This window comes from Pristiophorus japonicus, chromosome 2 (assembly GCF_044704955.1).
Source record: "Pristiophorus japonicus isolate sPriJap1 chromosome 2, sPriJap1.hap1, whole genome shotgun sequence".
Classification (NCBI taxonomy): Eukaryota; Metazoa; Chordata; class Chondrichthyes; family Pristiophoridae; genus Pristiophorus; species Pristiophorus japonicus.
In genome coordinates, this window is record NC_091978.1 from 5,908,066 (window position 1) to 5,923,891 (window position 15,826).

General features: G+C 49.0%; 1 protein-coding gene across 1 annotated transcript in view; it reads right to left on the reverse strand.

Moving 5' to 3' along the window:
* LOC139229312 (matrix metalloproteinase-21-like) overlaps window positions 1–15,826 on the reverse strand; it is an 88,755-nt gene that overhangs the window by 19,631 nt on the left and 53,298 nt on the right. Inside the window, exons 4-5 of the mRNA XM_070860998.1 lie at window positions 9,566–9,705; window positions 4,513–4,657 (exon numbers count right to left, since the gene is read on the reverse strand). Of these exons, the coding sequence (XP_070717099.1) occupies window positions 4,513–4,657; window positions 9,566–9,705 (285 nt within the window). The remainder of the gene's footprint in view (window positions 1–4,512; window positions 4,658–9,565; window positions 9,706–15,826) is intronic.

Sequence of the window (15,826 nt, forward strand, 5' to 3'; positions counted from 1 at the left end):
AGCAAAGCACCAGCGGAATCGCTGCTGAGTCTGTGGTCGTGGCCGTCCAAACCATGTCCAGGATCCACATCGACTTTGCAGGTCCCTTCCTGGGAAAGATGTTTTTAGTTGTGGTAGATGCATATTCCAAGTGGATAGAGTGTATAATCATATCATCCAGTACATCCACAGCTACCATTGAGAGCCTTCATGTTCTGTTTGCCACTCATGGTCTGCCCGACATCGTTGTAAGCGACAACGGACCTTGCTTCACTAGTCTGGAGTTTCAAGAGTTCATTAAACTCAATGGTACATGTGAAGTCAGCACCATTCAAACCCACATCCAATGGTCAAGCAGAGCGTGCGGTCCAAACCATCAAGCAGAGTATGAAACGTGTAACTCAGGGTTCACTGCAGACTCGCTTGTCATGTATATTGCTTAGTTACAGGACAAGACCCCACACGCTTACCGGGGTCTCCCCTGCTGAACTATTGATGAAGAGAGGTCTCAAGACCAAGCTCTCTCTTGTCCACCCTGACTTGAACGATCATGTTGAATACAGACGTCAAAGTCAGCAGTGGTATCATGATCGCGCTGCTGTGTCACGTGACATTTCTGTTAATGATCCAGTGTATGTACTAAATTATGGTCAAGGTCCCAAGTGGATCGCCGGTACTGTTACGGCCAAGGAGGGTAACAGAGTGTTTATTGTCAAGCTCAAGAATGGGCAAACATGCAGGAAACATGTTGATCAGATAAAGCTGCGACACACGGATGAACTGGAACAGTCTGAGGAAGACACAATCAGTGACCAACCAACCTACCCTCAGTCATCAGAGGACTCCGCTGTCATCAATGAATCTGGACTTTCAATCCCTGACATGGTCATTGTCACTCCCATCAGATCGGCCCCAGCCCCCAGTCATAACAGACTCAGAACCCTCGCCCAGGGCTGGAGTAGAACTGAGACGATCAACTCGGGAGTGGAAAGCCCCGGACTGTCTCAATGTGTAAAAAGACTGTTACTAATATCTTAAAGGGGGATATTGTCATGTATGTATGCTTGGGGTTACTAGCCACCAGGTGGCGCCACTGTCGGAGGTCATTGGGCTGTACGCACGTGTGTGCGGCCCAGGTATAAAAGGCCAGACACCTTGTAATGTGATCACTTTGGGCACTAATAAAGCAGAGCCAGGTTTGTACCTGTGTTAGTTTACAGTATTCAGCCTATCGCGTTATTACAGACATAACAGGGTCCACTGTACAAAAGCAAGTGGAAGATCAGACCTACGATCAAACCTCTAACCCTGGAATCCTGATCTAGTGGTTTGAAATGTCTCAACAACTCTGGAAATGAAAACTGAGTGGTTGGACTATCGGAGAAACCCTTTGATGGAATCCATCATCATAGACAGTCCCTCGGAATCGAGGAAGACTTGCTTCCACTCTAAAAGTGAGTTCTCAGGTGACTGAACAGTCCAATACGGGAATTACAGTCTCTGTCACAGGTGGGACAGACAGTGGTTGGAGGAAAGGATGGGTGGGACTGGTTTGCCGCACGCTCCTTCCGCTGCCTGTGCTTGATTTCTGCATGCTCTCGGTGACGAGACTCGAGGTGCTCAGCGCCCTCCCAGATGCACTTCCTTCACTTAGGTCTTTGGCCAGGGATTCCCAGGTGTCAATGGGGATGTTGTATTTTACCAATAGATCTCAATAAGGAATCTGTATGACGTGAAAAGCTGAGAAAGGGAAGTCTAGCTTGGCTATCCGTTCTCTGGCCTCCTGAAAGGCCGAGTGGAGAAATAAGAACATAAGAAATAGGAGCAGGAGTCGGCCATTCAGCCCCTCGAGCCTGTTCCGCCATTCAATGAGATCACGGCTGATCTTCGACCTCAACACTTGCCCTCACTTGATTCCCTGAGGTGCGTCCGGTGACAGATCTCAATGGGCGGGTCGATGTGAGATGTTCCAGGGTCTGGGACCCAGGGCCGCAATCGCCCTTCGAGTGGCCCCTCACCTCCCACATGTGGGACAGGTGGGTGCACCGTCTGTGCCCCGTGCCGATTGGCTGGAGTGCTGCCCGCTGTCTCCGAGGGATGTCGGTGCCGGAGACCTCTGGTGTGGGGTCAGTGATGAGGTGCTGGATCTTTACCGTGCCTATTGGGTCACACAGGTTTTCTTTACACAAGAATTAGGAGCAGGAGTCGGCCATTCGGCCCCTCGAACCTGCTCTGCCATTCAATGATGATGGTCCTTCAGAGGAAGTCAAGTCTCCTTGTGATCTGCTGCGGCCAATTAACTAATTACCAGACCAAGCAGGAAATCAGCCAAGTGACGAGCTAACCAATTAACTCGCAAACCAACCAACAAACCAACCAACAAACCGAGCAACCCCCTGATCAAACCAACCAGTCACAAAATCATTTAACCATTCCATCGTTCAAAATGTGCCTTTATACAGTGCCCTTAATGTCCTCAGGATGTGCTTTACAGACAATGAAGCACTTTTGAAATGTAGTCACTGTTGTAATGTAGGAAATGTGGCAGTAAATTTGTGCACAGCAAGCTCCCACAAACAGCAATGTGATCAGCATCATCATAGGCAGTCCCTCAGAATCGAGGAAGACTTGCTTCCACTCTAGACAAGGGGATTAAATGTAGTATCTCCAAATTTGCGGATGACACTAAGTTAGGTGGCAGTGTGAGCTGCGAGGAGGATGCTATGAGGCTGCAGAGCGACTTGGATAGGTTAGGTGAGTGGGCAAATGCATGGCAGATGAAGTATAATGTGGATAAATGTGAGGTTATCCACTTTGGTGGTAAAAACAGAGAGACAGACTATTATCTGAATGGTGACAGATTAGGAAAAGGGGAGGTGCATCGAGACCTGGGTGTCATGGTACATCAGTCATTGAAGGTTGGCATGCAGGTACAGCAGGCGGTTAAGAAAGCAAATGGCATGTTGGCCTTCATAGCGAGGGGATTTGAGTACAGGGGCAGGGAGGTGTTACTACAGTTGTACAGGGCCTTGGTGAGGCCACACCTGGAGTATTGTGTACAGTTTTGGTTTCCTAACTTGAGGAAGGACATTCTTGTTGCTATTGAGGGAGTGCAGCGAAGGTTCACCAGACTGATTCCCGGGATGGCGGGACTGACATATCAAGAAAGACTGGATCAACTGGGCTTGTATTCACTGGAGTTCAGAAGAATGAGAGGGGATCTCATAGAAACGTTTAAAATTCTGACGGGTTTAGACAGGTTAGATGCAGGGAGAATGTTCCCAATGTTGGGGAAGTCCAGAACCAGGGGTCACAGTCTAAGGATAAGGGGTAAGCCATTTAGGACCGAGATGAGGAGAAACTTCTTCACCCAGAGCGTGGTGAACCTGTGGAATTCTCTACCACAGAAAGTTGTTGAGGCCAATTCACTAAATATATTCAAAAAGGAGTTAGATGTAGTCCTTACTACTAGGGGGATCAAGGGGTATGGCGAGAAAGCAGGAATGGGGTACTGAAGTTGCATGTTCAGCCATGAACTCATTGAATGGCGGTGCAGGCTCGAAGGGCCGAATGGCCTGCTCCTGCACCTATTTTCTATGTCTATGTTTAAAAGTGAGTTCTCAGGTGACTGAAAAGTCCAATACGGGAATTACAGTCCCTGTCACAGGTGGGACAGACAGTGGTTGAGGGAAGGGGAGGGTGGGACTGGTTTGCCACACGCTCCTTCCGCTGCCTGCGCTTGGTTTCTGCATGCTCTCGGCGACGAGACTCGAGGTGCTCAGCGCCCTCCCGGATGCTCTTCCTCCACTTAGGGTGGTCTTTGGCCAGGGACTTCGTGGCCAGGCCAGGCGTTCTACTCGGAACTCCTACACGGCAAGCGAGCCCAAGGTGGGCAGAGGAAACGTTTCAACATCCCCATCAACACCTGGGAGTCCCTGGCCAAAGACCGCCCTAAGTGGAGGAAGTGCATCCGGGAGCAATGTGATAATGACCAGACAATCTGCTTTTTTGTTATGTTGATTGAGGGATAAATATTGGCCACAGGACACTGGGGATAACTCCCCTGCTCTTCTTCAAAATAGCGCCGTGGGATCTTTTATATCCACCTGAGAGAGCAGACGGGGCCTCGGTTTACTGTCTCATCTGAAAGACGGCACCTCTGACAGTGCAGCACTCCCTCAGCACTGCACTGGAGTGTCAGCCTAGATTTTTTTGTGCTCCAGTCCCTGGAGTGGGACTTGAACCCACAACCTTCTGACTGAGAGGCGAGAGAGAGAGAGAGCGCTGCCCACTGAGCCACGGTTGGCATCAACCAGAAGATCAGTTACCGAGCCAACCGTGCAGCCAGACAATGAAATATCAAACCGCCCGAGCGACTATTTAACTAACCATTCAATCAACCAGCCCAACAATCAACAAACTATCAAAGCAATTAACCCAACAACCAGTCATTCAGCCAATCATCGTGATGCTTGATGTCCCAGTCCATGAACTCAATGCCCAGTGAGACCACCGAAGCCCTCCCTGACACACCGTATATCTGCTGAATAGCCTTCCGGTCATGCCAGTCCAGCTCCAGGTCCTTGGAGTCATGCGGGATGTAGTTTGGGTGCATTATGGAGCCCTGGCGTCTAATGTGAGGTAGGCCCAGGACGTGCCCGATTTCGTGAACAGCCACCTTGTGAGGAAGACAAAACGACAATCAAAATTCAACAGAGAGAAGGTGAGGACTGTGAGCGCAGCAATAATGTGCAACCCATTCAATGCACTGGGCTCTGGAGGAAAGGTTCCGTGTGGCTCTCCCCCTCCCTCACTGATAATCCACAAGCAGAGATTTCCCGCCAACCTCACTCTTACATTCCTACGTCCGATGGGTCACCTTGCTGCCCATCACCTGTCCTGCTCCCTGCAGCTCCCGCTCCACACGGCAATTGGTAATCTCTATCTGTGTTGACCCTGCCCAGGGCAGTGTTAACTGCTCCATCTATGACTCTCTATGCATAGATTCGTGGCTCCAGGAGAATTAATTCAAGGCAATGGGGATTGATGAATTAGAAAATTCACAGAGCCAGCACAGGCACAGTGGACTGAATGGCCTTTGTAATTTATCATAGGTTTGTAGAGCTGTTGACAGCCCGACTGCCTGCCTCTCTTCCGCGGTTACATCCGAGCCAGGGTGTCCCTGGAGATGGAGCACGCGGTGTCCACTGGTACGCTCGCGGCCTTCCGCGAGAGGTGGGCGCCGGAGGGACTGGAGTACATCATCACCCCCGGAAACCAAATTTTGATTTGATCTGTTAGTGTCTAAAGTTTAATTTATCTATGTTTGCCGGTTTTAGTGCCCCCCCCACCCCTTTTAGCCAGGGGGCACTTGTATAATTTGTCTTTTTGCACTCTCAAAAAAAAGCAAAAAACAAGGGGGCACTTGTTTGAAAGTGTTTGGAGTGCCCCCACCCCCTTTAATCAGTGGGCACTTGACTTTGATTTAATGATTTTTATTGTTCACAAAAAAATAGTTGTAGAGCTGTTGACAGCCCGACTGCCTGCCTCTCTTCTGTGGTTACATCCGAGCCAGGGTGTCCCTGGAGATGGAGCACGCGGTGTCCACCGGTACGCTCGCGGCCTTCCGCGAGAGGTGGGCGCCAGAGGGACTGGAGTGCATCATCGCCCCCGGCAACCCAATTTTAATTTGATTGATTTAATGTTCCAAAGTTTAATTTGTTAATCTATCAGTTCGAGTGCCCCTTTTTTGAGCCCATGTTTGCCCCCTCCCCGTCCACCCCCCCCCCCCGGTTAAAACAGCGTACCCCCGTGAGGTGCGCCGACTTTGTAGAAGAAAAACCGCGCCGAAAACATACCTCGGTATTCTCCCCGCTCCTTGGCGTGGGCATGGGCGCAGCCGAGGGGCGGAGCCAGGTCCCGGCGCTGAAAACAGTGCCGGGACCTCTGCGCATGCGCGCTAGAGTGTGTGCGCATGTGCAGTAGCTCCTCGCCCCCACAATCTCTGCGTGTGCTCTGCAGGCTGTGTGGGAGGGGCCCGAAGCGCACCGTAGCCCCCCGCCCACCCGCTGAAAACCTGCATAGCTTCCGTGTTAATAGGGAGAATAATATCTCTTGTTACAAGTTGTAGCACATAGGCAAGTGATAAGTATAATTGGTATTTGGTAATTTGGTATCCTCATCTCAATATGCCTCAAATGAATTCATGTCAAAAGATGGTTTGATTCCTTTCAGCCTTGGATTAGGGGATTTACAGATTAGAAACACTTTTCAAGAAAATCAAGATGGACCTTTGGCCTGAGGCACGTGAAGGAACTTGTCAATGTAGCTCAAATTTTCTTAGTTACAGGGAGTGTTTGAATTCTTGGCTGAATGAAGTTCCACAATTCAAAGGAGCCAGTTCCCATTATTTCAGTGAGGTTGCAGACAATGTAGGATTTCTGCAATTTTAGCTGACACGGGCTCAACAGGCTGTGTCGGCTGTGTGGGTGGGGTAGGCGGGGGGGGCCAAAGCACACCGCCCTAGTCCTGGCCGAATGGGCTCTCTCATCGGCGGCTCGCTGCCTTCCCTTCACACAAAGGTAGGACTTTTATTTTTTATTTGTTATTGATTGATTGGTTGCTTATTACTTTGGTCTTGGTGCTTTAGGTGCAGGATTCCTTCTACTTTTTATTTGTTAATTAATTGCTTATTAATTTTTGTGCTTTGTTTAGTGCTTGGTGCTTTAAATGTACCTATGCTTCTTTAATGTGGTTGTAGAAACATAGAAACATAGAAAATAGGTGCAGGAGTAGGCCATTCGGCCCTTCTAGCCTGCACCGCCATTCAATGAGTTCATGGCTGAACATTCAACTTCAGTACCCCATTCCTGCTTTCTCGCCATACCCCTTGATCCCCCTAGCAGTAAGGACCTCATCTAACTCCTTTTTGAATATATTTAGTGAATTGGCCTCAACAACTTTCTGTGGTAGAGAATTCCACAGGTTCACCACTCTCTGGGTGAAGAAGTTCCTCCGCATCTCGGTCCTAAATGGCTTACCCCTTATCCTTAGACTGTGACCCCTGGTTCTGGACTTCCCCAACATTGGGAACATTCTTCCTGCATCTAACCTGTCTAACCCTGTCAGAATTTTATATGTTTCTATGAGGTCCCCTCTCATTCTTCTGAACTCCAGTGAATACAAGCCCAGTTGATCCAGTCTTTCTTGATAGGTCAGTCCCGCCATCCCGGGAATCAGTCTGGTGAACCTTCGCTGCACTCCCTCAATAGCAAGAATGTCCTTCCTCAGGTGAGGAGACCAAAACTGTACACAATACTCCAGGTGTGGCCTCACCAATGCCCTGTACAACTGTAGCAACACCTCCCTGCCCCTGTACTCAAATCCCCTTGCTATGAAGGCCAACATGCCATTTGCTTTCTTAACCGCCTGCTGCACCTGCATGCCAACCTTCAATGACTGATGTACCATGACACCCAGGTCTCTTTGCACCTCCCCTTTTCCTAATCTGTCACCATTCAGATAATAGTCTGTCTCTCTGTTTTTACCACCAAAGTGGATAACCTCACATTTATCCACATTATACTTCATCTGCCATGCATTTGCCCACTCACCTAACCTATCCAAGTCACTCTGCAGCCTCACAGCATCCTCCTCGCAGCTCACACTGCCACCCAACTTAGTGTCATCCGCAAATTTGGAGATACTACATTTAATCCCCTCATCTAAATCATTAATGTACAGTGTAAACAGCTGGGGCCCCAGCACAGAACCTAGTGCTTTGCATGGTCCTCTCACTTCCCTTCCCCCCCCCCCCCCCACCCTATCTCTGGCTACCTGCGCTGATTTCTTAATTCACCGCAAGGTTGTTCTGTGCAGCCACAAGTGGCCACATACGCTGGCCTAAGTTAGTTTGGAGTAACTTTTAGCTGTCTAAACTTGCTTAATTGGCCAAAACAGGCATAGGTGGCTGGTAACGCCCCCTATTGAAAAAAAAACTAAACAAAAACCTAACTAACTCACTTACACTGGAGCAAATTAAATGGGCAGAATTGCGATTTTTAAGATACTCCAAAAAAATCTAGTTGCTCCAAAAAAAACGGAGCAACTCCTGGGCAAACTTGGGCCCAACAAAGGGGCATTTGATTTTATGTTTTACAAAAATAGTTGTAGAGCTGTTGAGTTGGGAGTGGCTTAGCCAGTCACGTGATGTTCACAAGACTCAATAAAACCCCAGCCAGTTGGGTTCGGGGGATCCACGATGAGGCAGGTGGTTGTGAGCCTGGTGGATGAACTGGTCATGTGTAGTGTGATTGTTAAACTTTTGCTAATAAACCAACTCGTTCTTAATAGTAATGTGTTGCTATGAATTCTTCAGCAAAGAACCCATGAAGCAAATACATTACAGTCTCCTTCTGTGTTGTAAGACTCTAATTTGTTACTAATCTTGAGCTGGTGCCTGAGGCCTGTTAGGTTTAGACGCGTGTCCTACATTTCTGTATTCACAGTCGGAGGTCAATTACTTCCTTGGATCTATCATTGCTGTCACTGTGACTTTGCTGGTAATTGACAGAAAGTGAGCTGGAAACTTTAGATATCAGGAAGTCACACATTTGAAACTGTCAATAAGAAAGAAAGGCGTGCATTTATATAGCGCCTTTCATGACCACCGGACGTCTCAAAGCGCTTTACAGCCAATGAAGTACTTTTTGAAGTGTAGTCACTGTTGTAATGTGGGAAATGCGGCAGCCAACTTGCGCACAGCAAGCTCCCACACAAACAGCAATGTGATAATGACCCAGAACATCTGTGTTTGTGATGCTGATTGAGAGATAAATATTGGCCCCAAGTACCGGGGATAACTCCCCTGCTCTTCTTCGAAATAGTGCCGTGCGATCTTTTATGTCCACCTGAGAGAGCAGACGGGGCCTCGGTTTAACGTCTCACGAGAAAGACGGCACCTCCGACAGTGCGGCGCTCCCTCAGTACTGCACTGGGAGTGACAGCCTGGATTCTTGAGCTCAGGTCCCTGGAGTGGGCTTGAACCCACAACCTTCTGGCTCAGAGGCGAGAGACAGAGAGTGCTCCCCACTGAGCCACGGCCGACACAGTAACAGAAGTGATCGCATAGAAACCGCTAATTGTCAATTTTTCTTCAGCAGCACCTCCCAAACCCGCGACCTCTACCACCTAGAAGGACAAGGGCAGCGGGCGCATGGGAACACCATCACCTCCACGTTCCCCTCCCAGTCACACACCATCCTGACTTGGAAATATATCGGCCGTTCCTTCATCGTCGCTGGGTCACAATCCTGGAACTCCCTCCCGAACAGCACTGTGGGAGCACCTTCACCACACGGACTGCAGCGGTTCAAGAAGGCGGCTCACCACCACCTTCTCACGGGACAATTAGGGACGGGCAATAAATGCCGGCCTTGCCGGCGACGCCCACATCCCAGGAACGAATAATAATAATAATAAAAAAAGAAGCTGTTACTAGCAGGAAGTGATGCGATAGAAAGTGCCAGTGCCAGGAAGTGAGGTCAAGGCTGACTCAGCATTTTACGGATTATAGCTAATCAGTAACCGTCAGTAAGCTGATCCCTTCGCTGCTGGAAGGCGTGACAAAATGCTCATCATCATCAAAGTGCACGTCTCCCAGACGCCAGGCGTGTGCATACTCCTGTCCCGTCCCGTCGAAAACCTGTGAGCAGCCCAGGTGCCTTTCTGTGGGAGAACCGGAAAAAGAAGCAATCAGTGAAATATTCCTCCGAATATTATCCGTACCGGCATGGTTTCCTCCCCACTCGATGCTGCGTCCCGAATGAACTGGCTTGGTATGAATTCACTGCACCGGGCAGCTCTCCCAGCCTGGGGATGGGTCGCACTATTCCCCCACAGATGCATAGAACATACATAAGAACATAAGAAATAGGAGCAGGAGTAGGCCATACGGCCCCTCGAGCCTACTCCACCATTTAATACGATCATGGCTGATCCGATCATGGACTCAGCTCCACTTCCCTGCCCACTCCCCATAACCCCTTATTCCCTTATCGGTTAAGAAACTGTCTATCTCTGTCTTAAATTTATTTAATGTCCCAGCTTCCACAGCTCTCTGAGGCAGTGAATTCCACAGATTTACAACCCTCTGAGAGAAGAAATTCCTCCTCATCTCAGTTTTAAATGGGCGGCCTCTTATTCTAAGATCATGCCCCCTAGTTCTAGTCTCCCCCTCCAATGGAAACATCCTCTCTGCATCCACCTTGTCAAGCCCCCTCATAATCTTATACATTTCGATAAGATCACCTCTCATTTATATCACATCACGTTGAGGCCCCCCCCCCGGTCCCGCCCTTCAACCTGTTCCACTCCCAGCGTCTTTCATTGTCGGACCTGGGTCCTGTCTCTTCTCAGCCTCTTCTCGGCCCAAAATAAGACCAGTCCCTTGAAACTTCCTTCCTGTCATAAGCTCCCCCTAAGCCTTTGGCTTTTATTGCAAAGGGGAAGGAGTATAAAAGCAGGGAAGTCTTGCTACAGCTATACAGGGTATTGGTGAGGCCACACCTGTAATACTGCGTGCAGTTTTGGTTTCTATATTTACGAAAGGATATACTTGCTTTGGAGGCAGTTCAAAGAAGGTTTACTAGGTTGATTCCGGGGATGAGGGGGTTGACTTATGAGGAAAGGTTGAGTAGGTTGGGCCTCTACTCATTGGAATTCAGAAGAATGAGAGGTGATCTTATCGAAACATATAAGATTATGAGGGGGGCTTGACAAGGTGGATGCAGAGAGGATGTTTCCACTGATGGGGGAGACTAGAACTAGGGGGCATGATCTTAGAATAAGGGGCCGCCCATTTAAAACTGAGATGAGGAGGAATTTCTTCTCTCAGAGGGTTGTGAATCTGTGGAATTCGCTGCCTCAGAGAGCTGTGGAAGCTGGGGCATTGAATAAATTTAAGACAGAGATAGACAGTTTCTTAAATGATAAGGGGATAAAGGGTTAAGGGGAGCGGGCAGGGAAGTGGAGCTGAGTCCATGATTGGATCAGCCATGATCGTATTAAATGGCGGAGCAGGCTCGAGGGGCCGTATGGCCGACTCCTGCTCCTATTTCTTATGTTCTTATGATCTTATTATGTCCTGGGGCCAGGCAGGGAAATGCTCCAGTATTTGCTCACCAATCAGCCATGCCCCAACTGATTGTTAGGGGGAAGCTCGGAGGAGCTGGCTGGTCTCCTCATGTTCCGTTGCTCCGACACAAACCTTGTTCACTTTCTACTCCTGACCTCTGCCTGTGCAATCACTGCCACTGCCAATTATGCCTTGCCTTCCACTTTATCCATTCCTCTCATTATTTTACAGAGCTGGATCCTGCACCCGCCCCAGGTCCCCATTTCTCCAGGAGACGCAGGTTCAGCCTTTGATGGTCTCCACATAGCAAGGAACCTTCAGTCTCAACTTATCCGTGCTGTTTCATCCCATCCATGGACGTTCGCCCGAGGGGAGGGCGTCCACAGGCAGACTCTCCAGTCTAAACTCGGCCCCACCACACAGGATTAAATAACCAGCCAACGTTTCATCAAATGCACCCGTGAACACCATTACACCACGGATTTAACACCTCACAGTAAATCAGGCAGTGTAGAGGGAGCTTTACTCTGTATCTAACCCCGTGCTGTACCTGCCCTGGGAGTGTTTGATGTGACAGTGTAGAGGGAGCTTTACTCTGTATCTAACCCCGTGCTGTACCTGCCCTGGGAGTGTTTGATGTGACAGTGTAGAGGGAGCTTTACTCTGTATCTAACCCCGTGCTGTACGTGCCCTGGGAGTGTTTGATGGGACAGTGTAGAGGGAGCTTTACTCTGTATCTAACCCGTGCTGTACCTGCCCTGAGAGTGTTTGATGGGACAGTGTAGAGGGAGCTTTACTCTGTATCTAACCCGTGCTGTACCTGCCTTGGGAGTGTTTGATGGGACAGTGTAGATGGAGCTTTACTCTGTATCTAACCCCGTGCTGTACCTGCCCTGGGAGTGTTTGATGGGACATTGTAGAGGGAGCTTTACTCTGTATCTAACCCCGTGCTGTACCTGCCCTGGGAGTGTTTGATGGGACATTGTAGAGGGAGCTTTACTCTGCTGCTAACCCGTGCTGTACCTGCCCTGAGAGTGTTTGATGGGACAGTGTAGAGGAAGCTTTACTCTGTATCTAACCCCGTGCTGTACCTGCCCTGGGAGTGTGTGATGGGACAGTGTAGAGGGAGCTTTACTTTGTATCTAACCCCGTGCTGTACCTGCCCTGGGAGTGTTTGATGGGACAGTGTAGAGGGTGCTTTACTCTGTATCTAACCCGTGCTGTACCTGCCCTGGGAGTGTTTGATGGGACATTGTAGAGGGAGCTTTACTCTATATCTAACCCGTGCTGTATGTGCCCTGGGAGTGTTTGATGGGACAGTGTAGAGGGAGCTTTACTCTGTATCTAACCCGTGCTGTATGTGCCCTGGGAGTGTTTGATGGGACAGTGTAGAGGGAGCTTTACTCTGTATCTAACCCGTGCTGTACCTGCCCTGGGAGTGTTTGATGGGACAGTGTAGAGGGAGCTTTACTCTGTATCTAACCCGTGCTGTATGTGCCCTGGGAGTGTTTGATGGGACAGTGTAGAGGGAGCTTTACTCTGTATTTAACCCCGTGCTGTACCTGCCCCGGGAGTGTTTGATGGGACAATGTAGAGGGAGCTTTACTCTGTATCTAACCCATGCAGTGCCTGCCCTGGGAGTGTTTAATGGGACAGTGTAGAGGGAGCTTTACTCTGTATTTAACCCTGTGCTGTACCTGTCCTGCGAGTGTTTGATGGGACAGTGTAGAGGGAGCGTTACTCTGTATTTAACCCGTGCTGTACCTGCCCTGGGAGTGTTTGATGTGCTGTACCTGCCCTGGGAGTGTTTGATGGGAGATTGTAGAGGGAGCTTTACTCTGTATCTAACTCGTGGTGTACCTGCCCTGGAAGTGTTTGATGGGACAGTGTAGAGGGAGCTTTACTCTGTATCTAACCCGTGCTGTACCTGCCCTGGGAGTGTTTGATGGGACAGTGTAGAGGGAGCTTTACTCTGTATCTAACCCGTGCTGTACCTGCCCTGGGAGTGTTTGATGGGACAGTGTAGAGGGAGCTTTACTCTGTATCTAACCCCGTGCTGTACCTGCCCTGGGAGTGCTTGATGGGACAGTGTAGAGGGAGCTTTACTCTGTATCTAACCCCGCGCTGTACCTGCCCTGGGAGTGTTTGATGGGACATTGTAGAGGGAGCTTTACTCTGTATCTAACCCGTGCTGTACCTGCCCTGGGAGTGTTTAATGGGACAGTGTAGAGGGAGCTTTACTCTGTATCTAACCCCATGCTGTACCTGCCCTGGGAGTGTTTGATGGGACATTGTAGAGGGAGCTTTACTCTGTATCTAACCCCGTGCTGTACCTGCCCTGGGAGTGTTTGATGGGACATTGTAGAGGGAGCTTTACTCTGCTGCTAACCCGTGCTGTACCTGCCCTGGGAGTGTTTGATGGGACATTGTAGAGGGAGCTTTACTCTATATCTAACCCGTGCTGTACCTGCCCTGGGAGTGTTTGATGGGACAGTGTAGAGGGAGCTTTACTCTATATCTAACCCCATGCTGTACCTGTCCTGGGTGTGTTTGATGGGACAGTGTAGAGGGAGCTTTACTCTGTATTTAACCCTGTGCTGTACCTGTCCTGCGAGTGTTTGATGGGACAGTGTAGAGGGAGCGTTACTCTGTATTTAACCCGTGCTGTACCTGCCCTGGGAGTGTTTGATGTGCTGTACCTGCCCTGGGAGTGTTTGATGGGAGATTGTAGAGGGAGCTTTACTCTGTATCTAACTCGTGGTGTACCTGCCCTGGAAGTGTTTGATGGGACAGTGTAGAGGGTGCTTTACTCTGTATCTAACCCGTGCTGTACCTGCCCTGGGAGTGTTTGATGGGACAGTGTAGAGGGAGCTTTACTCTGTATCTAACCCCGTGCTGTACCTGCCCTGATAAAGCACTTGTGAATCCTCAAGTTAACGTGCAGATATCTCCCTGAGGGACCCCAGTGCCCTGAATTCCATTGCACATATTTTTGATATTGGAACATAAGAAATAGGAACAGGAGTCGGCCATTTAGCCCTTCGAGCCTGCTCCGCCATTCAATAAGATCATGGCTGACCTAACCATGTACCGGTCCCCATAACCCTTTATTCCCTTAATGCTCAAAAATCTGTCTATCTCCACCTTAAATATATTCAATGACCCAGCCTCCACAGCTCTCTGGGGCAGAGAATTCCACAGATTTACAACCCTCTGAGAAAAGAAATTCCTCCTAATCTCCATTCTAAATGGGCGGCCTCTTATTCTTAAACTAAGACCCCTAGTTCTAGATTCCTCCATGATTGGAACTATCCTCTCTGCATCCACCTTGTCGAGCCCCCTCATTATCTTATATGTTTCGATAAGATCACCTCTCATTCTTCTAAACTGCAATATGTATAGGCCAAACCTAATCAACGCATCTTCATAAGACAACCCCTTCATCTCAGGAATCAACCTCGTGCACCTTCTCTGAACAGCCACCAATGCAAGTGTATCCTTCCTTAAATATGGAGACCAAAGCTGCACGCAGTACTCCAGGTGTGGCCTCACCAATACCCTGTACAGTTGTAGCAGGACTTCTCTGCTTTTATACTCTATGCTTGAGCAGTGGTGCAGAGGGTAGGGATTCAAATTCCTGGGACATTGGAACCGGTTCTGGGGGAGGTGGGACCAGTACAAACCGGACGGTCTGCACCTGGGCAGGACCGCAACCAATGTCCTCGGGGGAGTGTTTGCTAGTGCTGTTGGGGAGGAGTTAAACTAATATGGCAGGGGGATGGGAACCTATGCAGGGAGACAGAGGGGAATAAAATAGAGACAGAAGCAAAAGATAGGAAGGAGAATAGTAAAAGTGGAGGGTAGAGAAACCCAAGGCAAAAAACAAAAAGAGCCACTTTACAGCAGAATTCTAAAGGGTCAAATTGTGTTAAAAAGACAAGCCTGAAGGCTCTGTGCCTCAATGCGAGGAGTATTCGGAATAAGGTGGACGAATTAACTGCACAGATAGCAGTTAACGGATACGATGTGATTGGCATCACGGAGACAAGGCTCCAGGATGACCAAGGCTGGGAACTCAACATCCAAGGATATTCAACATTTAGGAAGGATAGGCAGAAAGGAAAAGGAGGCAGGGTTGCGTTGCTGGTTAAAGAGGAAATTAATTCAATAGTAAGGAAGCACATTAGCTTGGATGATGTGGAATCGGTATGGGTGGAGCTACGGAATACCAAAGGGCAGAAAACGCTAGTGGGAGTTGTGTACAGAACACCAAACAGTAGTAGTGAGGTTGGGGACAGCATCAAACAAGAAATAAGGGATGTGTGCAATAAAGATACAGCAGTTATCATGGGTGACTTCAATCTACATATTAACTGGGCTAACCTAACTGGTAGCAATGCGATGGAGGAGGATTTCCTGGAGTGTATTAGGGATGGATTTCTAGACCAATATGTCGAGGAACCAACCAGAGAGCTGGCCATCCTAGACTGGGTGATGTGTAACGAGAAGGGACTAATTAGCAATCTTGTTGTGCGAGGCCCCTTGGGGAAGAGTGACCATAATATGGTAGAATTCTTTATTAAGATGGAGAGTGACAAAGTTCATTCAGAAACTAGGGTCCTGAACTTAAGGAAAGGTAACTTTGATGGTATGAGGCATGAATTGGCTAGAATAGACTGGCAAATGATACTTAAAGGGTTGATGGTGGATAGG